This window comes from Ochotona curzoniae, unplaced genomic scaffold, assembly GCF_017591425.1.
Source record: "Ochotona curzoniae isolate NIBS_2020 unplaced genomic scaffold, NIBS_Ocur_1.0 scaffold_4763, whole genome shotgun sequence".
NCBI lineage: Eukaryota > Metazoa > Chordata > Mammalia > Lagomorpha > Ochotonidae > Ochotona > Ochotona curzoniae.
This window is the reverse complement of record NW_024467123.1, coordinates 5,311,394-5,336,393: the sequence shown is the minus strand read 5'-3', so window position 1 is coordinate 5,336,393 and position 25,000 is coordinate 5,311,394. Positions and strand designations below refer to the sequence as shown.

Below are 25,000 nucleotides of genomic sequence, written 5' to 3'. Positions count from 1 at the left end.
ACAATGGATTGTGAAAAAAAAAAATGAATCTGTGTACAAATTGAAAAGCACAGCCTCACTGAAGACTGTAAGGGAAAAGGGAGTTGACCTAAGCAGCTTTGGGAAACAGTGTTTTGCTTGGATACCGGGAAGCTAAATACCAAAAGCAGCACAGTTAAACACTGTTCTTCAATTGGTAAATCTGTTTCTCCCGGGCATGCTGATTAGTAATTCTAATGTCCTATGTATCTACGGGATGGACAAATAAGTATATAATTTATAAATAATGAGCCACGTTACTATCAGAGTAAAGTGACAAAAAAAAAAAAGGAAAGAAGGCTAATGAGCCTTTTGTAATGAATGAACCGGAAATAATGGTTATTAATGCAAATAAATGTGTGTGTTATCTCTATGCTCTCAATTTATTCTGTGTAGATACAGATACACATGCACACATACAGATGACTACAACTAGATAATAAACTGCAGATGGGTAGATGGATGAGACAGGTGAACAAACACAGGTGGATATAGATAACAGGCAGCTGATAGGTCGATATAAGAATAGATGACAAAGAGATAGGAGTGTACATGAGTCGATATACATGCCTAGGTTTTTCCAATGTATCTACTGAGAGGTTTTAGGACCGTGACAACTCAGAAGCAAAGGACACATTCATCAGTCAGATTTTATTGATTTTTTTTGTTTTATATTTGCTTTTAGCCAAGAAACATTTTATCATTTTTTGAAAGATTTGTTTGGGATTTCTTTTCTTTTCTTTTTTTTTTTTTTTTTTTGGAAAGTAAGATACACAGAGAGGAGGATAGGAAGATCACAGTCACAATGGCCAGAACTGCACTGATCCAAAGCCAGTAGCCTGGAGCTTTTCTGGGTCTCCCACCCAGGTGCAGGGTCCCAAGGCTTTGGGTCATCCTCCACTGCTTTCCCATGACACTAGCAGGGAGCTTGACAGTAAGCAAGGCTGCTGGGATTAGAATCAGTGCTCAAATGGGATCCTGGCACGTGCAAGGTAAGGACTTTAGCCATTAGGCTACCATGCCAGGCCTTCAGTCAGATTTCATATTGTTGAATACCATTTCACAATATAATAAACCAGAGACCCTTGGAGTCCCCACTGACTTTGGGTTGAAGGTACAGAAAATGTAAGATGAGACGAGAGCATCTTATTCACTAGGAACTAAACACATCTTCAGAAAGTGGTGCTGGGGAAGATACCTGTGCAAGCAGACAGGAGCAGACTGAAATGTAAGAATTTGAACCAAATAAAGAATAATGATATTTCAGTAGAACCCAAAGAATCATGATCATGACACCATACTGATCCAACACATTAAGACAAATGAATAAATAGGGAGGAGAAGACAAATCTTGCTTGGGTGGGGGGCGATTCTTAATGATGCAAGGGTAAGAGAAAGAGAGATCAGAAAGTACACAACTCAGGGGTGTCCCCCCCCCCAAAATGCACAGCCCCTCTCCAATCAGCAACCTCCAACTAAGGGATGATTACAAAATCTACAAGTCACTACTCTTCAAAGACACTAAGGTCAAAAAGACAAGGAAATCTTTTTTTTTAATTTTTTTATTACTGCATTATGCGACCTCGTTTTATAGGCACTGGGATTCCCCCCACCCCTACCCAAACCCTCTCCCCATGGTGGATTCCTCCACCTTGTTACATTACCACAGTTCAAGTTCAGTTGAGCTTCTTTCATTGCAAGCATATACCAAACATAAAGTACAGCAACTTATTGTCCGATAAGTTCAACTGCTTCTTGGGGAGACCATCTCTGGTCTGATGGTAGAGCCAGCAGAGTATCATCCCGATCAATTAAAAGCCCCAACATAACATCAGCAACAATTTATAACGTTAAGGAATGAATTGACATAGTATTGAGTAACCAATATATTTTTAAAAAATGCAAGTTCTTAACCACATCCTGTGACTTCTTCATTGACATTTCGATTTTAGTTTATATACAACCGGGTTCTATACACTTTAAAATGGCTATAGATTACTATTCAGCTGTCTTGTGTCTATTTTCATTATAGTATTTGGCATTTTATAGCGTTGAAGCATAATTTTGATTAACCTGGCTGTGTTTTGGGTAGTCTAGACTGGCTTATAATTCTAACATGAGATATGTCAAGAGTTTAGGTGCAGAACAGTTTTAGGAGGGGCGTGCAGAGAAATCTTCAATACCCTAGTGAGGAGTAACTAATCTTTGTGTCCCACCTAGTAAAGTATAAGTGAATCCACGCTGACCATTTCCTGAAAAAGACAAGGAAATCTTGAGAAGCTGTAGCAGCCACCATCAAAAAATTCTGCCTGCCTGGTTTCCTGGATTGGATCCCATAGGTATGAAAGAACATTAGTGAGGCTATGAATGAAATCAACATGATCTACAAGTCAGCAGACAGAATATTCCAAGGTTAACCTCTCAGCTTTGATGCAGGTACGGTTATTATATAAGATGTTAACATTAGGGGAAGCTGGACAAAGTGGGTACAAGAATCGTCTACGTTATCTGTGCAACTCTTCTGAAAATATAAACCAATTTTATCATTTGAAAACATTTATAAAACATAGCAGGACACCACTACATGTCAAATATATTGCCCTAAAACTTTTAAATTCATCCATATCAAGTGTAGTCAAGGACATGGAGCAACCAAAATTCTCACACATTGGAGACAGGGGAAGAATTTAAAAAGGAATCATTGGTTTGGAGAACAGCTTGGAAATTTCTTTAAAAATTAAAGATCAGTCTGCCATATGATCCAGCCATTCTCCCTTGCTGGTAGTTATTCAAGAGAAATAAAAATGTGTGTCCACACTGAGACCTTTATACACAAATGCTTGTATAAGCTTTATTAAAACAAGTCACAATCTGGAAAGAATCCAAATGTCCATCAACAAATGAGCAGATCAACAAATTGACTTGTTCCCAAATAATAAAATTCCTCAGCAGTAAAGAGGAAGGCGGTCTGGACAGATACAGCAGGACAAATGGGCCTTAAAGTCTTTATTCTAGAAGGGTGAAAAAAGAGTGCATGGTGTAAGATTCTATTTATAAGAAATCCTAGAGGACATCAAACAAGCTGTTGTGACAGAAAGCAGGTCAGTAGTTGACTGGGAGTGAGATTTAAGATTAGAGAGAAGGAAGGACTGTTGGAAGCACAGGCTGAGTTCGGTGGCATGCCAACATTGGCTATCAGATTGCATATGTAGAGAAGAGGGCACTTCAGAAGGCTAGTGAAAAATAAAAGTTTGTTTGGATGTAACTTTTTTTTAAATCTACATTTTTACAACATGTATTTCTCATGAAAATTTGAGAACCCTTTATTATATGTATGATTACATGTGCATATATATACGCACACATGCATTGTACCTATACATATAAATGCATACACACCCACACACATATGAGCACCCAACTCATTTAATTACACATTGTAACTTTTCACAAATCATTTACTATAATTATCCCTCTATAGTTGCAAGAAGTTAATATTTATACCTGAAATGAATCCATTACGATCATCTTTAAAAAAGATTTATTTATTTATTTGACTTGAAAGATGGAGTTACAGAGACAAAGAGAAAGATCTGTCATCAGCTAGTTCCCTCCCAAATGGCCACAACACCCAAACCTGAACTGATCTAAAGCTGGGAGCTAAGAGCTTCATCTGGGTCTCCCAAGTGGGTACAGGGTCCCAAGCTTCTGTGATATCCTCTATTGCTTTCCCAGGCCACAAGCAGGGAGTGGGATGGCCAAGTAGAGAAGCCAGGACATGAACCGGCACGCACCTATATGGGATCCCAGCAGTTACAAGGTAAGTATTCAGCCACTGATCCATTGTGCTGGATCTAATATGGACACTGGTTCGTGTCCTGGCTGTTCTACTTCCCATCCAGCTTTCTGAGTGTGACCTGGGAAGGCGGTAGAGCAAGTTGCAAAGCCTTGGGACTCTGCACCTATTTGAGAGACCCAGAAGAATTCCTGGCTCCTGGCTTTGGATTAGTTCATCTCCTGCCACTGAGGCCATTTGGGGAGTGAACCAGTGGATGGAAGATCTTTCTGTCTCTCCTACTCTGTGTGTCTGACTTTCCAATTTAAAAAAAAAAAAACAGGTAGTGGCTATATCTTGTCTCTCTGTCTCTCCTTCTCTCTATAAATCTGCCTTTCCAATAAAAACAGACAAGTCTCTAGAAAAACTTATACAAAAATAAGGTGATAAAGGGCGGGAATTAAAAGCGGCTAATGTTGAAATGTTCTAGAATACATTATGAGGGCTTAGAAACAATAATTTGCATAGGACTGTATTGGGTCAAAACTTATATTTCAATCTCTGAGGTATTTGTTAAGACTAGAGTGAAAAACTATATGAATAACAAGTACATTGGTGAGGGTAGAAAACTTTAAGATGGAAATGTAACAAAAATATAATTTAAAAAATAGGAAACAGAGAATTGCAAATCAATCCCTCCCCCCAAATAGCAATCAATCACACAGAAAATATTTTACAAGAAATGCAAAGAAAATTCAATACTGACTTTTCAAATATTAACAAATTGCAGGGTTTAAAATAGATTAATAATGACAGAGAGAAAAAAAACAAATAATCTCATCTTTTAAATATGGTTAAAAAGAGGAGGAAAAAAAAACAGAAAAGATCCAACTGAAAGCATATAAGAAAACAATCAGAAGCTTAAATAATCACTCAGTGCATTGACTATTGCTACATAAAATGCTGACTCCCCTAGCAAAGGTCTAGAAACTTCAGATTTGTAGTGAAATCAACTACAGCAACTCTATGCTGCTTAGGTAAGTCTATTTTTAATATAAAGAAAATATTTTTAAATACAACAGGGCAAATGGCAGATTGCAAATATTACCCATAATAAACCAGATATATCAACTATATTATAAGAACATATTTTAGGCAAAAAAAAAAAAGATTATTCTACGTATAAGAAAAACATCTCATATTGATTAAAAAAAAAAAACACAGTTTGAAAAACATCCAAAAATTCTAAATCCCCATGGCTTCAAAATATAACACCCGAAACTAGCCTCAGATGAAAAGAGAAATTGACAACTCCACAACACAACAGGGGGGCAGTAAGACAAAACACAGTCTGTGTTGAGGGGTACGTGGACTGTTTACGCAAGACGACCGTTGGGTGGTCACAAAATAAGCCACAGTGAGCAGCAGCAAGGAACCAAATCTGTCCCAACGTGTGATGGGAATGATCAGAAAACAAGAAGATGGCCAGAAAAACCTCCCCTCCTATGCTTCACCTGCAGGCAACATGTTTTTCATAAATCCTTGGCTCAAAAATAAATAGGAAAAGAAATCAAATAATGTTTGAGTCACAAAGCACTGCAAGTAAAATATCAAAATATTTGTAGTGTAGCTAAAACAACAGAGGAAAAGAAATCCATAGCTTTAGAGGAAATGAAGAAAGAACAAAAAGTAAATGATCACTCTCCAGATGTCAACAAGCCAGGAAAAGAATTACAGGCCATGGTGGAAGAATTTAGAAAATAAATAAGAAAATCAATAAGTATTTTAAAACATAATCTAAAGTCATAAACTCAAAAATCTGGTTTTGGGAAAACAGACAAAACACAAATAACAAAATCTACTTCTAAAAAGGCATGATTCTGTTGTTCCCAGAGATGACAATTTGGATAAAATTGATAGATTCCTTGGCAAATCACAACAAAACTGACTCACAAAATAATCTCAAACCAAAATTCATGGACTAGCGTGTGTGTGTGTGTGTGTGTGTGTGTGTGTGTGTGTGTGTGTGTTTAAACTTCACTAATAAAGCAAATCCACGTATATGTCCATGCCTGTGTCTATGTGTGTGCAAATATGAATGTACACGTTCAACATGAGTTTACTGTACTAGTGGGTTTTTAAGGATTTTTAATTTACACAGACTCTTCCAGAAACAGAAAGATGAAAGCATTCCTATGGCATTCTCTGAACCACAGGCCTCAAGCGTCTGGACACAGAAACCCGACAAGGGCATCACAGCAGAGGAAAACTGCAACCTCTCCTGGAACATAAATAAATTGTGAACAAGGTGTTAGTAAATCAAATGCTGTGACAGATACCAAGCATAAGAAATTATGGCCAAGCATAATGTGAATATTGAGAAATGGCTTGGCTATCAAAAACCCATCAAGGTGAGGGTTTCTGAATGAGATGATATAGACTCATTTCTCTCTGTTCCTCTTGCTAAATGCAACACAGACCCCAGAAATGATGTGACAGGCTATCGAAAGAGAACTCTGAAATATGGAAAGGAAGAGGGAAACCTACAAAGCAATCCACTGATGGAGAAAGAACATAAGGACAGTTTATTGCGAGATTCTCAATCGACAGAAAAGCACAAGTCAGCCCAGGGAATTTCCAAACCCCAGTAAAGCAACAGAAGATGGCCCAGGTGATTCCCCAACCAGACCAATCCCAGTAGCACCAACTAATTAGGGTAATGAATTAGGAGTTCTGCACCAAACAAAACACCCTCGCTTTGGAAGTTCCTTCCTCCCGCCACCCCAGCATCAGCCTCCTCTGACCCAGCAGAAAGGACCAGGCAGCTGGTGGTACTGGTGAGGGCATCTCACCATCACAACCTCACAACCCAAGCAAGTCACCTTCCCAGCAACACTGCAGCAGCTGAGCAGGAACAAAGGACAGTTCACTCCCCAAAAACACAGCCCATATTGGTGAAACCTCTTCAACCCCTCAAGCCTATGTGACGCCTCCTACTTGGGCAACTGGCACTGGTTTACAGAGCTCCAGTCAAGGAAGCCATCCTATTTCCCATGCAGGCAGGTAGATCTGGCCACAGCTGCCTGCTCTGCAAAGTGCTCCTCATCTTCACCGGTCACATATGTCCTTCCTAAAACCAAGAGTTCCATGTGGCCCAGCCTGGGAAATCCCCATTCTGCAGCTCAGAAGCATCATCAGAGAACAGCGGGAGCCCCAAGCAGCGCCAGGCTAACCGGGCAGATCCAAACCGCACTCCTGAATAGCCCAAGAGTTTACAACTGGATAGTCATAGAAAGCACAGCCTAGAAAGGAAGGCCATACGTATCACTGTGTGCTTAACTCACCACGGCTAAATCGCTACTGGAACAGGGAGGATGTATGCAGAATACAGTCTCCCAATGCAATTACTATACTGTTCAAAAAGTGATTGAAACATCACCTCTCAGACCAAGAGCCAGGAGCAGCACAACTGGACTGAGAGGGGAAAAAAATGGTCCAAAAGATACTGAAGTCCCAAGATGAGTCAGTTGTTTTAATGATGTGATGTGAGTTTAACATAAGTCATCATAACAAAACTCATATTCTCTTGAAACAAATGAAAATGCAGAACATCTTCTGGAAAGAATGAGAAACTATAAAAGAGAGTCAAATGGAGAGTCTGGAACTGAACACATACCATAACAACAACAACAACAAACAAACTGGAAAAGTCCCTAGCTGGAATCAGTGACAGAGTTTAGAAGACAGAAGACAGAATCAGTGGGCCCAGCACGATAGCGTAGCAGTTAATAAGGTCTTTGCCTTGAACGCGCCAGGATCCCATATGGGCGCCGGTTCTAACCCCGGCAGCCCTGCTTCCCATCCAGCTCCCTGCCTGTGGCCCGGGAAAGCAGTCGAGGACGGCCCAAAGCCTTGGGATCCTGCAACCGCGTGGGAGACCTGGAGAAGGCTCCTGGCTCCTGGCTTTGGATTGGCTCAGCTCCAGCCGTTACAGTCGCTTGGGGAGTGAACCATCGGACAGAAGATCCTCCTCTCTGTCTCTCCTCTCTATCTGCCTTTCCAGTAAAAATAAATAAATTTTTAAAAATAAAAAAAGAAGAAGACAGAATCAGTAAGCCGGACAATGGATCAATCTACCCATTGTGGACAAACAAAAAGAGAAGACGAACTGACCAGAAACAGAAAAGAAGTGTCTCAGGAGCTCCAAAACAACAGCCAATGCTCTAACAGCCATTCATTCTACCGGAAGACTGGCAAGCAAAGATGGAGGGGACCTGCAAGGCTTCTCAAATACTTACCATGTTTCGTGAGCTATAAAAATCTGCAGATTCAAGAAGATAGGATCCCTGAACAGGATAAGACCAAAGAAATCCACACTGAGACATATTACCATGCAACTTCTGACGACAGCTAAAGACAAAAAGAGATACTGCAAGCATTCAAGGAGGAACTACCCAAAGGGACACTTATTTAAACAGCAATCATCTCCCGATCTGAAACAAGGGAGACCAGTTAGAAAAAACAAGGTGTTGAAAGAAAAGAACACTCGAACAAAAATTCTCCATCTGGCAAAGCTATGCTTTGGGCATGAAGGGGACATAAAGGCATGCTTGGCTGAAAGAAGACCGGTTATACTGATGGTGAGCGAGCAATCCTTCATGACTGGATTAAGGAGATTCATTGAGCAGAAAGGAAATGAGCACGGAAGGGTTACTGGAGCTCCGGGGACTAGGAAAGAACCACAGAAAGAGGTAAGGATGTAAGTGTAAGGATGTTTTTTCCTTGAGAGCTTTACCAGTCATATTTGATGAACAGAAATGATAACACCATCTGATACTCAAGACACTGAGATTCCAAAGTGGAGAATGGAAAGAGACATCAATGGAAGCAATATTTCCAAACTATAAGTAGTAAAAATGAAAATCTTGATGTCAAGACTGAGATAAGTCATAGGCCAGTGATATTCAAAAGGCTCATGGATAATTATTTAAAAGTTATGAATCGATTTCAAAATTTATTCAAGTCAAAATAAATTTATATTTTATTTCAATTTCCCACAAACATTCTGAAGTACCTTTGTACGTATAGCGTAACTCCCAGAATAATCCCTAAGAAGATTATACAAAGATGTACATGAAGAAAGCAATAAATAAAGAGCAAATCCTTAAAATATGTAGACAACTCACAAGGTGAGACGGAGAAATTAAAAACGGAAGAGACAACACAACGGTCATTTAGCACTTACCTGAATCTCAAAGCAATTGCCATATATTTCAATAATGTAAATACATCAAATAAAATGCAGATATTGGCAAAGTGGATTTGTTTTAATATTGAATTAAATATTGTTTGCAAGAACGTCACTTCATAAGCAATAGCATAAGTAGGTTTAACGGTATTTTAATAGCATTAAGTATGGAAACACACCATATAGACATCATTTTTTTTTTAAAAGGACCACTGGCCATATCATCACCAAGAAGAGAGAACTCACATAACGCTAAAAAGAACAACCCACCAGGTAGTGGCTCTAGTTGAGAAGAGAAATAAATACACAATTCCACAACTACAGCAGGGCATTGAACAACCTCAAGTAATCTGAGAGAACTCACAGCAGACCACAAAGATATTGAAACTTTGAACAAAAGAATCAACCAGTAATATCTGATTGACAAATATTGAACATTCCACCCAGCATGAACAAAACACACATTTTTTTAAAAGTGTTTCTGTTCGCTCATTGGCTGTTGATCATGACAGACAAATTCCAGTTCAAAAAAAAAAAAAAAAACACAGTGGAAGAGGACTAAGATTCAATAATAAAAGACAAGAGGAAAAATCTCAAAACATGGAAATTAATAACACACTTTAAATAATCCATGAGCCAAGCAAGAAGTCTCAAGAGAAAAGCTTTAGAAAACACACAGAACTGAATAAAAATAAATTATTATAACACATTAAAATATGTGAAATACAGTTAAAAGTCTGATAAGAAACTTTATAGCATTTTAAAAGCTTACATTAAAAAGCAGGAAATGTTTCAAACAATGTAAGGCCCTACAAGGAAAAAACAAATGCAAAACATGTAGAAATCTCAAAATAATAATAAATTAGACAGAATAGGAATAGGAATAACACAAGATTGATTTTTCAAAATAGTCATTTAATTGCTAAACTTCCGGCATGAATGACTAAAACAATAAGGAAGAAACAAATTGCCAGTGTCAGAAATGACAAAGGAGTCATTATTATGGATAATGTAACTTTTTAAAAAGTTTATTTTATAAACTTCACAGTTTATCAAATAATTAATTCAAAGCATATTGAGGATTCAAATGCAAAATGTGAGTATAGCAAAAGGGCAGAATATTTGCAATGTGTGAAGAGGCAAAGATTTGACACCGGAGGCATAATCTACAAAATCAAACACTAATAACTCACCTTCACCTAAAATCTAAAATTTTATTTTTATAAGAACCCATGACTGAGAATGATGCCGACTATAGCATCCAATGAAACAGTCACAACCTACACAGCCAATGAAAGACTGGTAGTGAGATATATAAAGAACATTCAAAACTCAGGAGCAAAATGTAAGTAATTCAACTAGGAGAATGGGCACAAGATTTCAACAGATATTTCCCTGAGGAAGAAACCCAGATGGGAAAAGAAGCAAGTGAAAAATGTTCAACATTATTGGTCATCAAAGGCATTTCAAATTAAAAGCATGGTAAGATACATACATGGGTTCAGCATAATGGCTCAAAAACTACATCCTCATCTTACAATGACCAGGATCTCATATGGGTGTGCTGGTCCCGGCTGCTCCACTTCCCATCCAACTCTCTACATATGGTCTGGGAGAGCAGTAGAGAATGGCCCAAAGCCTTGGGACCCTGCACTCACATGGGAGATTAGGAAAAAGCCCCTGCCTTCTGGCTTCAGATCAGCTCAGTTCTGGCTGCTGTGACCATTGCGGGAGTGAGGCAGTGGACTGAAGATCTTTCTGTCTTTCCTTCTGTTTCATCTCTCTGTAAAACTGACCTGCTTTTCCAATAAAAATAAAATTTAATAAAAGATATATATGCATGATAGTTAAAATTAAACAATAGAGATAATACCAAATGCAGCTGAGGATGTGGAGGGGTTCTCTGTGTTGTGTAATCAGAGTATGAGATAATACAACCATTCTCAGAAACTGTTTGCCAGATTACTTTTTATATATTTGGGGGCCTGTAAGATGGCTCAATTGGCTAATTCTTCACCTGCAAGCATCAGCATCCCATATTGGTGCTGGTGCCTGTCCCAGCTTCCCCAATTCCCACCCAGCTCCCTGCTAATAGCCTGGGAAAGCAGCACAGGATGGGCCAAAGTCTCGTATTCCTGAATCCACCCCAGCATGGGAGACTCAGAATAATCGCCAGGCTCCTGGCTATACATGGGCTCAGCCCCAGCCACTGCAGACATTTAGGGAGTAAACCAGCAGATGAAATATTTTTTTCTCTGTTTTTCTACTCTGTAAATTTGCTTCCAATAAAAATAAATAAATCTTTTTTAAAAAAATTATCCGTTTGAGGCTGGTGCAGTGGCATACAGGTCAATCCTCTGCCTGCAGGGCCACAAGCCATATGGGTGCCGGTTTGAGTCCCAGCTGCTCCACTTTCCCATCCAACTCCCTGCTTATGGCCTGGGAAGCCAGCAAGAGGCCCCTGAAGTCACATGAGAGACCTAGAAGAACCTCCTGGCTCCCAGTTTCAGTTTAGTCTAACCCTAGATGTTGCAGCCATTTGGGAAGTCAACCAGCCGACAGAAGATCTCTCTCTTTCCTCTCTGTAACTGTGATTTTCCAAGGAAAGCAAATAAAGCTTTAATTTTATCTGTTTAAAAGGGCAGAGTTCAGAGAGGAACAGAGAAAGAAGAAGGGAGAAAGACATCTTTCCGTCTGCTGGTTTACTTCCCAAATGAACCAGGGCTGGGCCAGGCCAAAGCGAGGAGCCCGGAGCTTCATTTATATTTCCCACATGCATGTCGAGTCCCAAGTATTTGGGCTGTCCTTCACTGATCTCCCAGGTCCATTAGGAGGAATCTGGATAGGAAGTAGAGCAGCTGGGGCATCCTAAATGAGATATCAGCATTGCAGGCTACAGGCAGGGATTTAATCAGCTATACCCCAATGCAGCCTGCCAATTGTTCTTTATAACAGTAAGCACTTACAAGACTCAGCAATTGCACTCTTGGGCATTTTTCCCAGAAAACTTATGCACAAATGTTCATAGAAACTTTATAATAGTCCCAAACTTCAAAGCATCCAGATGTCTTTCAATGGATTAATGTTTGAGAAAACACTGGAACATCCATTGTATAAAATGCCACTCATTAATAAAAGAGGGAAATTATTGATGCATGCAGCAATTTGGATTAATCACTAGAAAATTATGCTGAGTATAAAAAAATCAATCACAGAAGGGTACTACTGTATGATTCAATTTACGTGAGTTTTTTTAAATGACAAAACTAGAGATATAGAGAACAGAACAGACCACTGACTGTCAGGAGGACAGGATGACATGAGGAATGGAAACCATATGAGAGCAACTTGAGGGACAATCATGTGGCATAGTGGGCAATGCCCTACATGTAAGGTCAGCACCTCTTCTGTTTGCCGGTTGGAGTCTGGGCTACCCCACCTCTGACCCAACTCCCAACTAATGCACCTGGCAACGTGGCAGAAGATAGCCCAAATGCTTCGGTCCCTGTGAGAACCCTGGAGACCCAGATGAAACTCCTTTTTCTTGGCTTTGGCTTGGTGCAATCCTGACTGTTGTGGCCACTTAGAGAACTAACTAGTGTTTAAAATCTCCCTCTCTCTCTCTATCTTTCCCTCTTTCTCTCTCTCCCTCCCTCTCTCTCGTTTCTTCCCACACCTTTGTAACTCCTCCTTTCAAATAAATAAAACAAATATTTTTCTTAAAGACTAAGCAATGGGAGGAACCTTTTTAATAGCTATTCTTTGGACCGTGATGGTAGCTACCTCAACTTGCACATGATAAAGCGGAATAGAACTAAACACACACACAGTCATACACCTGAATGACCTGGGGAAATACAGATCTCTATGCAGGCCCAGGGTTGTCATCCCTGTTGTGTTACTGCGCAAAATATTGCTTCCATTGGGGGAAAATGAGTAAAGCACATGCCATATTGCTCTGCATTATTTAATCTGAAGTCATGTGAACTTGTGTTCACCTCAACACGAAAGTGTAATTTTAAAAATAATGTTCTGAAAAGGAAGAAAAATTAAATGGTATCAGCCTTTACAAATATTGGCAATTATAGCAATCAACCGATTATGGCATTCAATTTATACAACATGAGGAATGAACAGAATCAATAAGAGAAAACCCAAATGACATAATCAATCATACATGAAAAAAATAATATAAATATCAGTATCTCGATACATACAAAATAGCCTTTGACTAAATGTTAACACCTATTCTTAAATCATTGGCAAAGTAAGAATTCAAAAGAATTTTCTTAATCTTTTTTGTTTTTATTTACAGATTCTCTTTATTCATTTGAAAGGTAGTATTATGGGCAAAGGTTGGTGGGGAGGAAAAGAAAAGCGAGACCTTAGACTCACTGGTTCACTTTCCAAGCCCCCTCAATAGCTATTCTTGGCTGGGCCAAGCTGAAGCTAAGAATCCTGGAACTCTCTATCTGGGTCCCCACAGAGTTGACAGAACCCCAAGCACTTGGGTTACCGTCCACTGCCTTTCCAGGTGCATTAACAGGGAGCTGGGTCAGAAACACGGCATGTAAGACTTGAACTGTGGCTCCTACGGCACACCAGCACCACAGGAAGTAGCTTAATCCACTGTGCCACAACACTGGCCCCCACTTTTCTAAATCTTAAAAGCGAGTGTTTGATTGGCACAGAAGTCTTGAAATCTGCCGTAACTGTTTATATTACACATTTCAATGCTTGTTGAGGATTCCTCCTATGCACAAATTATGAACCACTCCACTTCCTGCTTCCTTCCTTTTTTAATGATTATTATCATTTTATGATACAGTTCCATAGGTCCTGGGATTTCCCTTACTCCCTTCCCAACTTCCCTTCTTCCCCACTGGGTCCCCCTATATTATTACAATAGTATTGTTCTTCATAAACAGTCATAAGTCCATCATTGCAGGCATGGACAATGGCAGAGTCCAGCAACCTATTGTCAAGATATATTCAACAGTTTCATTGGGAATCCATTTTTGATCTGAAAATAGAGATGCGTACTGCATTGTATCCTCACATCTAGATATGACAGTCTCCATAATACAGTTACCATACATCCCCTTAAATGAAAAGCCACACTTGCTGGGTGTGAGTGTTGCAGCTGCCATAACTATCCAAAAACCAGAAGGTTAAAAAAGGCCGGGTGCCTTTGAAGTGGGTGAGGAATGTCTGAACTGGCTGCCCTTGAAGCTACTAAGCTCTAGCCCTTAGTGCTTAATGCACTTGAGGCCAGGACATTCTGTTAACTTGCAGACAGAAACATTCTAATGATGCAGAAGAATAAATTAAATTTTAAATGAGAGAGGGGAAAAAAAGGGAAAAGAACAAAGACTAAAAAATTTATCACATCAATCAGGAGATACGCCAAAATTAGTGACACAAGATGAAATCTCTTATTCAAGCAGATGAAGCAAAGAAGATGTACTGGATAATTGGTGGTGGGAACTATAGGGTACAAAACATCTAAGCAAGGCCATCATGTCACAGTTCCAGGTTTCAATGAAAGATCAAGCCATAAAAATACCTAGAAGAAAGCATGGATAAATGCTCTGCAATTTAGATACGCTAGAAGCACAAAAATAGGGGAAACATTGCAAATGATTAATCTATGACATTTAAATGTTTCCATGTGAAAATACTGTTTCCAATCCAAAGGCGAGCTGAACCACTTATTGCAATAGAATATTTGACACAACTATTCTGAAATAAAGTTACATGAGCTGACAAGAAAAATTGCATTATCAATTAAGATATACAAAGGATGTAAATTACAATATAATTTAACATGACCAATGACTATATTTTTAGGCATAATCTCACAAGAAATGCAAATTCAATAGCTGTTTTACAATATTGCTACAGGGCCTGGCGCCATGGCCTAGCAGCTGAAGTCCATGCCTTGAACGCACCCAGATCCCGTATGGGCGCTGGTTCTAGTCTTCCTAGCCCTGCTTCATATCCAGACCCCTGCTTATGGCCTGGGAAAGCAGATTGACGGCCCAAAGCCTTGGGACCCTGCACTTATTTGGGAGACCCGGAAGAGCTCCTGGCTCCTGGCTTCAGATCAGCACAGCACTAGAAGTTGTGGTCACTTGGGGAGTGAATCATCGGACAGAAGATACTTCTCTCTGTCTCTCCTCCTCTATATATCTGACTGTGCAATAAAAAAAATAAATCTCTTAAAACTATATTGCTATGAATTAGCAAACATTTCAGATCTCTCAATCAGTTTTTTTTTTTTTGAACACAGGCTGATAACAGACACCTTTGTATATAAATAACAGATGTGAAATTTATTGAGCTGGGGCATTGTGGTCCAGTGGGTTAGGGTGCCATTTACAACATCCCATATCCAATTGTTGGTTCCAGTTCCAGCTGCTCTACTTCTGATCCAGCTTCTTGCACATGGAAAAGCAGCAGAAGATGGCTCAAGTTGGGGTCCCCTGCCACCTATGTGGGAAACCCAGAGAGATTTCCAGGATCCTGGTTTTAGCTTAGCTTTGGGGGCCATTTGGGGAGCAAGCCAGTAAATGTGAAATGCCTCTCTCTTTCCTTCTCTCTCATCATACTACCTTTCAAATCTATAATTGTTTTAAAAATGATAAAAAAACCTTTCTACAATAAGTATCAGGTGCATCAGAAGAATTAAATATTCTTGGTAGATAATTTTACTTATAAAATAAAATAAATATAGCTCTAATTAAAATTTTATATTTTATGGATGTTCATTATGGCACTATTCTATAGCAATACGCCTAACTATTTGTCACATAGGAAGATAACATAAAGGATGGTTCTTTGCAAGCTGAGTAATGTATTTCCATTAAAAACTCATTGCTGTGGAAAATAGTTAAAGAAATGAGAAAACACTCCCAACAGACCCTTAAGTAGGAACGTCAACATACAAATGTGTGTACAATAAATAGCAATTGAATAAATACACTCATCTCTCTGCACGTATGGTGGGGGAAAACATAAAATGCACCAGAAATGCATGCAGAATTTATTTCTTGGTCCAAAGATTATAGCTGACTTTTATATTCTTCTTTTACATTTATCTGTATTTTCCAAACATTCTACCGGAAACGAGCGCACATGGATGAAATGTGCTGTAGAATAAGATACTTCATTGCATCTTTGCTTCATGCTTTCCCTCCCATAATGCAGCTCTGTTTGTTTTGCTTCTCAGCTCTGTCAAAAGCGGTTTTTGCACAAGAGTTCTGAACGGTTGACATTTTACTTGGGGAATACGCTGTGAGAATGTTAATCCGCCAGGAGGCTGAGGTTTATGAGTCTTGCGCAATATACTGTGCAAAGCCAGGGATGGGGGCCTCTCTGGGAGCAACTTAATAGAGACACTGCACACCCCAGGCACTGCCAATCGCCTCAAGCCAGTGGTGAAGCTTCAGTAGCAAAGCCAGCCTACCTAGCACATGGTGCTTTTGCAACTTAGGGCTCACTGCTTAGAACTTCTGAACTCACGAGGATGGGACAATTTGTTAAAGCAGTGCAGCAGGTCTGGAAGAGCATGTAAATGACAACCTGCCAAGGCCAGAGATGACAGGTGGGGTCCTAGAGTGTAGCTACCACTGCATGATAAGCAATTATGACTCGGAGAATTATCAGCAGTCACAAGTCCCTCCCTGGGACATGACATCAAGTTGGGCATTTGATTTCGGTCCAAAGTCAGTTACATGAAGAAATTAAAATTGACATTGAAGATCGGAGAAGCATCTTAACCTAGCAAAGGGAAAGGAAGCTCTCCCCTTGCTTTAGGTAATTGCTGGAATAGGGAGGTTGAACAAGGGCAGGGATGGAATTCAAGTGAGAAGACTGTAGGGTCAATGAGAAGGGACCTTGATGCCCCAACACTGGCTGCCTTGTAGAGTGGTGGGGGAGACTTGCAAAGTGGGCTGAGGAGGGGGGAGGAACAACACAGTCCCAGAACTCAGAAAACACACACACACACACACACACACACACACACACACACAGGAAATTTGCCTTCCAGGCCCAGCATGGGCACAGGCTCCTAGTGTTACATAATTGAGTCTTTTCCATCTCAGGACCTCAGTTTCCCAAAGGAAGCTAGGCAAGAAACCACAGAGATGCTAAGGATGGGGACAATTGTGACAGGAGCCTCAGGGCCTCCTGCCTATTGCACCCCACATGTCTGCTTGCGCAGCTGGTTCTACTATTAATCTACACAGGTAAATCCTGCTTGGCCAGGTTTCAGCAGCGCTACATCATGCCCACCCCAGACTAAATACTTCCTCTGCTTCTCTTGGTGCCACTTCGATTCTCTATGAAAAAGAGGTTTTTCGTGCCACACCAAGGTTGCATTTATCCTAGACACAAAGCAGAAAGCAAACACACAAGCACCCCGGAGGTTCCCGCCCTCCCTCTCCCATCCTCTGATCCCAGGAAGACACACTACCCTTCATTGAGCTGGCAAGTCACGTGACTGCTGCGTGGGAAATCAGAGTCAAGGGGAGTGGAGGCAGTTGGTAATTTTCCCAAGGTTTCACTGAGCCAGGGACCCTGCGTTAGGGGAATAAAATGAATTTCCCATTCTAGTGCCATTTGTGTAGGCAAGGATGGACAGTGAGACATGCTCCAATTCAGGCAAATGATGCTTGGGCAGAAAAACACAACTGTGTTGCTCCTTGGATCATCCCAATAGCAAAACAGCACTGAGAATAACATTTCATCTGGCTGTGGTTTCCTGGATTCCTTAGCTATCGATTCTTATCAGGACACCTGCTACCAGACATGGCAGGGGCCGGGGCTCTGCCCCAGCACTGGGCTAAGAGATCCCAGTTATGCCTATTGGAGCTGCATGTGTGTATCTGGCACTGGATTTCCACACATGATGCAATGAGGAGTTCAGGGTCAAGGCCCTGCAATGCAGACAGCCTGGTTCTAGGCCTGCCTGTGCCTCTCTGCTCTGGTGCTCTGGAGTCCACAGGCCAGAAAGTTGTAGCTCCCATTGCAATTCTGAGAACACAAGTGCCAGAGAGGAAGATATGTGCCCTGGGCATTATAAATGCCAGAGAACTCCACAGGGCATTGGAAGTGACTTTGTTGTATATCTTGTTTATGGTGGCAGATCAAGGCTAGACAAGCTCCAAGGTCAACCCAGACACCATTAGCATAGTGCCTCAAGCTACCCAGCACACTGGCCATGCAGACCTTTAGTTCCGCCATCTAGCACTTCTGAGATAACTGAATTCATATTTACCTGGCACTCTGCAGGGAAGCGCAGTCACCCCTCCCTTACCTCCCACAAATGGGCTGAGTAATCCATGGCTCCTGGTGCCATTTGGTCTAGAACGTCTGGGTGACTCACCCTTGCAGAGTGCCCCTCTAAGGGCATGCAGTCTGAGGAATTATCCATTTGTTTCCCAAGTTAAGATAACTCCTCTTGATGGAAGTCTAAAAGAAAACTCCTTGGCCTTGTATGTGGCTGTGTTGGCATCAGTTCTTTATATTTTTTTTCAATTCGTACACAAGATTTGTGTCAATTTCGTGGGAACCTCTTGACCATGCCTGTCATGTTGGCACCCAGGAGTCTGGGCGCCAGACCCTCTAGCAGCTCTGTCTTGTGGGTGACCTCAGAGGAAGTCACATCAGAGGGTGGCTCCTCGACATCTAATCTCCCCACTGCCTTTTTGTGATCCCAGACCCATCCCTGGCCCTCAAATCTGGCACTCATCCTCAATGACTATCTCTTACAGGAATAGTCTTTATGTCACATCAGTATCTCAGCAGCACCCACACTAGAACCCCAACTCAGCCCTGCCTGCCTTAAAAGCCCGCCCTATGCCTGTGCCCTATGCCTGTGATGCTCTCCAAGCCCCTATCCAGTTCCCTCTTCTTACCTCATCCTGAAACCCCATCTCCTACCTCTAAACCTTGCTTTAAGGCACCCTGGGCCTGAATAACAAACATTAGCTATGGCAAATCCCATTCCTCGCTTACCAGATAACTTCTCCTTCACAGCCTTAAGCTGACAGGCAGACAAGATAACAAGTGGGATATGCAGTTATTAAGGGCAGATTTTAAAATGACAAAAGGATACATTCTGAAATAAAACCCACTTGAAAAATCAGCTTCCCTTGCAACTCAATCACACACGGACCTCCTGCTAGAAGCTCCTCCAAATAGAGATTCCAGCTCCTATTGGCTTCTGGGGTTTTCAAGAGGGTTGCCTTGGCAACAAGAAAGGCCTAGACACCTGAGCCAGGAAGTAGAAACCACAGTGCCTGCCCTTCTCAGGCACCTGGAGTGGGTGGCCCGTTGCCAAAAGGCTTGGGTGTCAGAAATGAGGCAAAGGAGCATCCTGCCTCAGCCAACATCCATAGGGACATTGCAATTAAAGCTGTGCTCAGTAAAGAAGGCTGGGGGTAAGAAAGGACCCAGAGGGAATGGCCTGGTTGTTCATGAACCTTGGAGGGGTGCTCAGAGGTGAAACTGAGGGCCCACATACCAGGCTAACACAAACAGTCACTTAGGCAGGGAGCTACACTCTGCAAGCTGTTTTCACATTTCAGGAACAAATACAGTCCCTCTGATGAAGTTTCAGTTCATGCTAATTTCTTCTTGTGATCACAACCAGCCTCAAGCTTTGGACCTCTCTAAAAGACATTACAGGCCAACCCTGACTCTCCTAATGGTCCAAGCTGCACGTTGGCCCTCCAGGATGTCAGAAAATAGTCATCCCCCACCCCTTCCACCACAATGACCTCATCAACACATCGTTGGATGAGTGTCAGCTGTTGTATGACAGCCTATTGCTGGCCCTCCTAGTGCTTACAGGATCAACCCACCAGTCTATCTTCCAGCACACTACGAGATGGGCATTCCCCACTTCCCCTAACACACACAGGCCCAGCCTTCCAGCTCCTCCACCTGCTGTCAGTGATAAGCCCTGCACACTCCTTCCTGCCTCTGAAGCTTTCACTAGCTTCACACACATCGCCTGCCCCACTTCTCCATGAGCAAATACAATCAAAGTTCCAGAGTGGATTCTCAGTCCCCTACTAACACCTCACCCCTGCCTGCCCATCCACTGCCTCTGGCGAAGGCAGAAGGTCACACTACAAGGTTCTTGCCAGAGGCATCTGCGGCCCCACGTGCCCTGCCCCACGTGTGAGCTTACTTCTTACAAGGACTGGCTTTTATCTCCCAGAACACTGCCTGCCATTAGTGGGAACATCTTCCTCCTCAGGGTATAGAAACCAGTTGACTGGGGAGGGAAGGGGGAAAAAGGAGAGGGATGGTACCTAAGTCTGTGCCGGCACTTGAGCCAATTGGTGAATGCTTTCGTTATTTCCTGTGAACCTGGAATCTCTGTGGACTGTTAACACATGCATGCGCTGTCTCCAGCCCTGACAAGCACGCCAATCTCCTGCATCTAAGCCAGCTGTGTTAGCCAGACGCTGGTACAGCAGCCGCTGTTCCTGCCTGTGCAACACGAACCATCCACCAGGGCTCCCCATCAAAGGGACTAGCACAGCTGAGTCACTTGTTTGGATAATGATTCCACCCCCTTGCTCGCCATGTCAACCTGCCGGTCCTCCAGTCCTATGGAATCCTGGATTCACAGGTCTCCTCCTAACTCAGGGGTTTCCCACCATGAGTTAAAAATGAGTTAAAAGACCACTTCCTAATTATTTGTTTTGTGTTGGGAAAAAAAATGTTCTGAACCAGGCCTCACATCACACTGAAACATTGAGGGTGCCCCTTCCTCATTTGCTCATACACTGGGTTCCAGCACGCAAACCTGCAAGCCTCCTTGTACCTCACTTTGCTGTCATTGTCTTGTCTCACCCTGGGATGTGGAGCATGCTCTGGCTATAACCTCTGTCCCCTGCTTCAGCCGCAGTTCACACTTGCCCACGACTCTGGCCTGAGTTCACCACCCAGGGAATCACACCGCTGCTTCCAGCTTCCAGGGGTCCCTAATGGCCCTGGGAGCAGGACCCAGTGGCTGCTGTACTCAGAGAGTGCATGAGCAATACGCCTTGTTGATTTGCACATTTCTGTGTGCTACCTCCCCAGCACGCCCCATCAACACGAACCTCATCACCAAGAGAGCCTGGCAGAGGGGAGTTCTGTGCCATTTCACACTTGCTGGGTGTAAGGAACAACTGGAACAGAGACCCTGTCATTCTGGATCCGAAGCCACCTTAAATACATGTTTACCCAGCACTACCATTAATGCCCTAAGTCTCGGTCCCCTTAAAGGCCCACTCGTCCTAAGTAAGCTCTGTGCCCTTTAAGATTAAACTGTGCTTTCTACCAATCTGCTGTACTTCATGATCCCAAACCTGATGGCCTAGCTTCACCAATCCCCTGATGCATCTCTCCCTGGTGCCAATCCCTGACTCTGAACTCCCCATACCCACCTCCAGGCTATAAAGGTGCCTCTTCACTTTGTTCTCTATTCTGCTCTTCTCTGTCTCTGCTCTCTCTCTCTCTCTCTGCTTTCCCTCTCCTTTGTTCTCTCTCTCTCAATTTCTCCCTCATGAACTCCTACTCTGTTCCTGTGTTCTCTCTGCCCTGCAGCTGCCCCTCTCACCGAAATAAAGGATCTCTTATGTGGCTCCCTTAATGTATCTGGTGTCTCGGGTTGGTGGAGAAAATAGCTCACACTGGAGACCCAGGAGGCCACAAAGCTGTCGCCATCTTCAATGACACTGCAGTAGGAAGTAGGGGAGGCCAGGAGCCTCTAGCTTACCTTGCGCATGTCTTTGCCAAATGTCTCACTATAGGTCGTGCCCAGGATTTCAAACTGGACGTAGGGATTTGAGCTGTCCTCACGAAACTCCATCACCCCTGTGAGGCCAGTGATATGACCCTACAGGATATAAGGACAGATCATTGAGAGGGAGGCTTGAAGGCCAGGAAACACCATGAAGTGGCCACTGAGACAGATGCTGCTCAGGGTCTAGGAGGGGACAGCTTGTAACAAGGACAAAGTCTTTCCCAATCTTGGCCCATGACACAGGATCAGAATTCTCAAGCCATTTGATTCCAGGGGACAGCCGTAACACACACAGTCATGTCGCTCATGGAGCCCATAAATGTAGTGTCAATGTGCAAGCCAGGAGCCCCAAGAGTGACAGCTTTTGTCCTGATTTTCCTTAAGAGTAAAATTAACTTGCTTCAGGTTACAAGAAGAATGTCACTTGTCAAGACCATGGGAATTAGAACTCAGAGCCCAGAGGTTGGAAGCCTGAGTGTGCAAGGAAAACCCTAGCTCTAGTACTGGCATTGTTGCCAGGACCCTTTGTGCAAGCCCACCTGCCAGCACCAGGCTGGAGTCAATCAGACTCGTGTTACACAGGCTGCAGGAATGGAAGGAAAAACTGTGTCCAAAGTGTGACAATTGTGTCTGATAATGACTGGCTGCCATGGGCACCCAGCCTGGCCTTCATTCCAGTGACTTGGTGGAGCCTGGGGAGCAGCAGACAATGAGGCTGAGTGATCTTGGGCAAGCTCCATCCCTTTTCAAGTCCAGGGTCAGGGTTTCATTCAGCCTCTCTCTTCCTATAGATTCTGTGAGCCTGACCCTTGTAGGGGTTCTGGTTCTGTCATAGGCTGCAGTAGATTCAAATCAGCATCAGAACCTGCTCACTGCTATTAAAACCACATGCAATGGATTGTGATAAGACTCTGAACACGATGGATTTCCTTAAACACTCCTTTGAAGCCTCTAAAACCTAATTTACTCTAACAAGTCTTCCATGGGTGTTTAAATTCAGTACAAATCCAGCCTATAGTTCATGGAGCATTTCACCAGTGCATACTTAGGCACAAGTGCGTGCACACACACACACGCCAAGGTTACATGGCAGGACCTACAGAGACCATCCCATGATCTTGGCAAGTTATTTCCAATCTCTGAAGCTCAAGTTCCTCATTTAAAAAATGGAGATAAGAACAACCCACTCTGTAGACCTTATTGCATTCCGCCTTCCAATGCAACAACAGGAAGAGCAACCAGGACAGAGGTTTGCAAAGATGCCCCCTAAAGCAGCCACAGACAGCTCTGCTTTGGGTCAGCTGCAGGATGGGCAGAGTTGAGGGCATGAGGAGTGACTCTGGTTGCTAATCTCGATCAGGGAAGATTGTCCTCACGCACATACCTTTTTGATTGTATCTAGCATGGACCTCCCTCCATTCCATGGCTTGGTGGACTTCCGTATGCAGTTGAGGCTCGCCATGCTATGCCACTTCCGGTCCTCCAGCTTCCTGTGGAAGGCGTTGGCCAGCATCAGAACACTATCGTACAGGTAGAGGTTGGAGATCTGCAAAGACAGGAGCAACAAAACCCTTTCTACTCATGCATTTCCGGAGCCAGAGGGTGAAACCAGCAGAAAGCTGTATTCACACAGGATGCCGACACCAAGATATGGTCCCCAGTGTTGAGGTATAGTTCCCAGATGTGTGTTCAGCCGTGCAGCCAGGTGCCGGGATATCAGCCAGGCTAAGGTGCAACCCTGCCTCAGGAAGGAGAATGGCAACTGGAGCTGTACAATACAAGGGAGACCAGCAAGATGTGTGACTGAGACAGGAGTAAGAGCAGGAAAACTGCTCCAGGAATAAAAGAGGGACAGGGGGCTCAGTGTAGAAGGTTTAGCAGGATGAAGGACACAGCACATGTGTGAAAATATAAGCAGGTATAGCTAGTTGTGGCAGCATTCACTATTTTTCTTTAAGGCCCAGGCTATAAAAACTTGAGTTTTATGAGTTACGTTGCCACAACTCAACCCTACTGTTGTAACTTGAAAGCAGTCCCAGACAATACACAAACAAGGGAGCATATTGGAGTAAGATGTTATTGACCAAAATAGTCTGTGTGCTGGATTCACCCAATGGCCTCCAGCTGGCCAAATCCTGAGCTAGGGACACCAAAACCAGTTCAAGAGGAAAACTGCTCAACAAACACAGCAAGATCAAGAGGCAGGCAGGGCCAGGACCAGATGGAGCCTTGGGGTGATGCACAGAGGACTAATAACAGTGGTGAAATAAGGTGGCCCTTGTTGGGTCTGTGCCCAGAGAGCTGTCGATCAGACTTGGCCTTGGAGAGACTGCTGTGTCTCAGCACAGTGTTTGGAGAGATCACATTGGTAGGGAGCAAAGCACTCATCAGTGGTGGGCAGTGAAGTGGCTGCTTGCCAGGTCCTCCAGAGGATCTGGGTCTATCTGCTTGATTGTCTGCAGGGAAGCTCGGTCACAGAGGAGCCACAATCTCCAAGCTCCAGAGATGAGGGCTATCGGGAACCATGGTACACAGTGCAGCAGCACAGCATGGGGGCAGGGACTACTCTCCTGGGCACCCAGGGGTGAGTATCATGGGAGAGCCCTGTCTGCAGGAGCATGTAGACCCATACCTGCTTGCTCAGTGGCTCTGGAAGAGCCATTCCAAAGAGGAAGGCATTCTTGTGCCTTCACACAACCGCAGGCCTCCAACAAAGCACTGGAGCAGGAGGGAGGAGGCAAGGGAGAGGTAGTATCCACCCTTGGTCAGGTTCAGACACCTTGCCACCAACTGTTGCACAAACAGCCTCAGCAAAGTGGGTTACAGGGACTGGTCTCTGAACACCTGAGCAGTGAGGAGCCAGCCAAAAATATTTCAGGATAACAAAACTCACCAGGCAGTAACAGGAGACTATGTTAATCTCACAGGATCCCTAGGAAGATCAAACAGGCTCCTTGAGCTACTAGAAGCACTCCTTCTGCCACCACTTCTCTGTCTCAGTGTGCTCCCACCACCCCCCCCCCGGCCGCCCCAAAACCTAACAGCCCCATCTCTGCTACATGTATCTTACAAGCTTCCCCAGAAGTAGAGCCCCAGGCAAGAATCTGGTGGTGGAAACCATCCCCATAGGTGAAGCTGAAATCAAGGC

The 25,000-nt window shown here is 43.1% G+C and overlaps 1 protein-coding gene across 1 annotated transcript in view; it reads right to left on the bottom strand.

Moving 5' to 3' along the window:
* GRID1 (glutamate ionotropic receptor delta type subunit 1) overlaps positions 1-25,000 on the bottom strand; it is a 650,606-nt gene that overhangs the window by 196,595 nt on the left and 429,011 nt on the right. Inside the window, exons 7-8 of the mRNA XM_040970332.1 lie at positions 23,237-23,398; positions 21,826-21,945 (exon numbers count right to left, since the gene is read on the bottom strand). Of these exons, the coding sequence (XP_040826266.1) occupies positions 21,826-21,945; positions 23,237-23,398 (282 nt within the window). The remainder of the gene's footprint in view (positions 1-21,825; positions 21,946-23,236; positions 23,399-25,000) is intronic.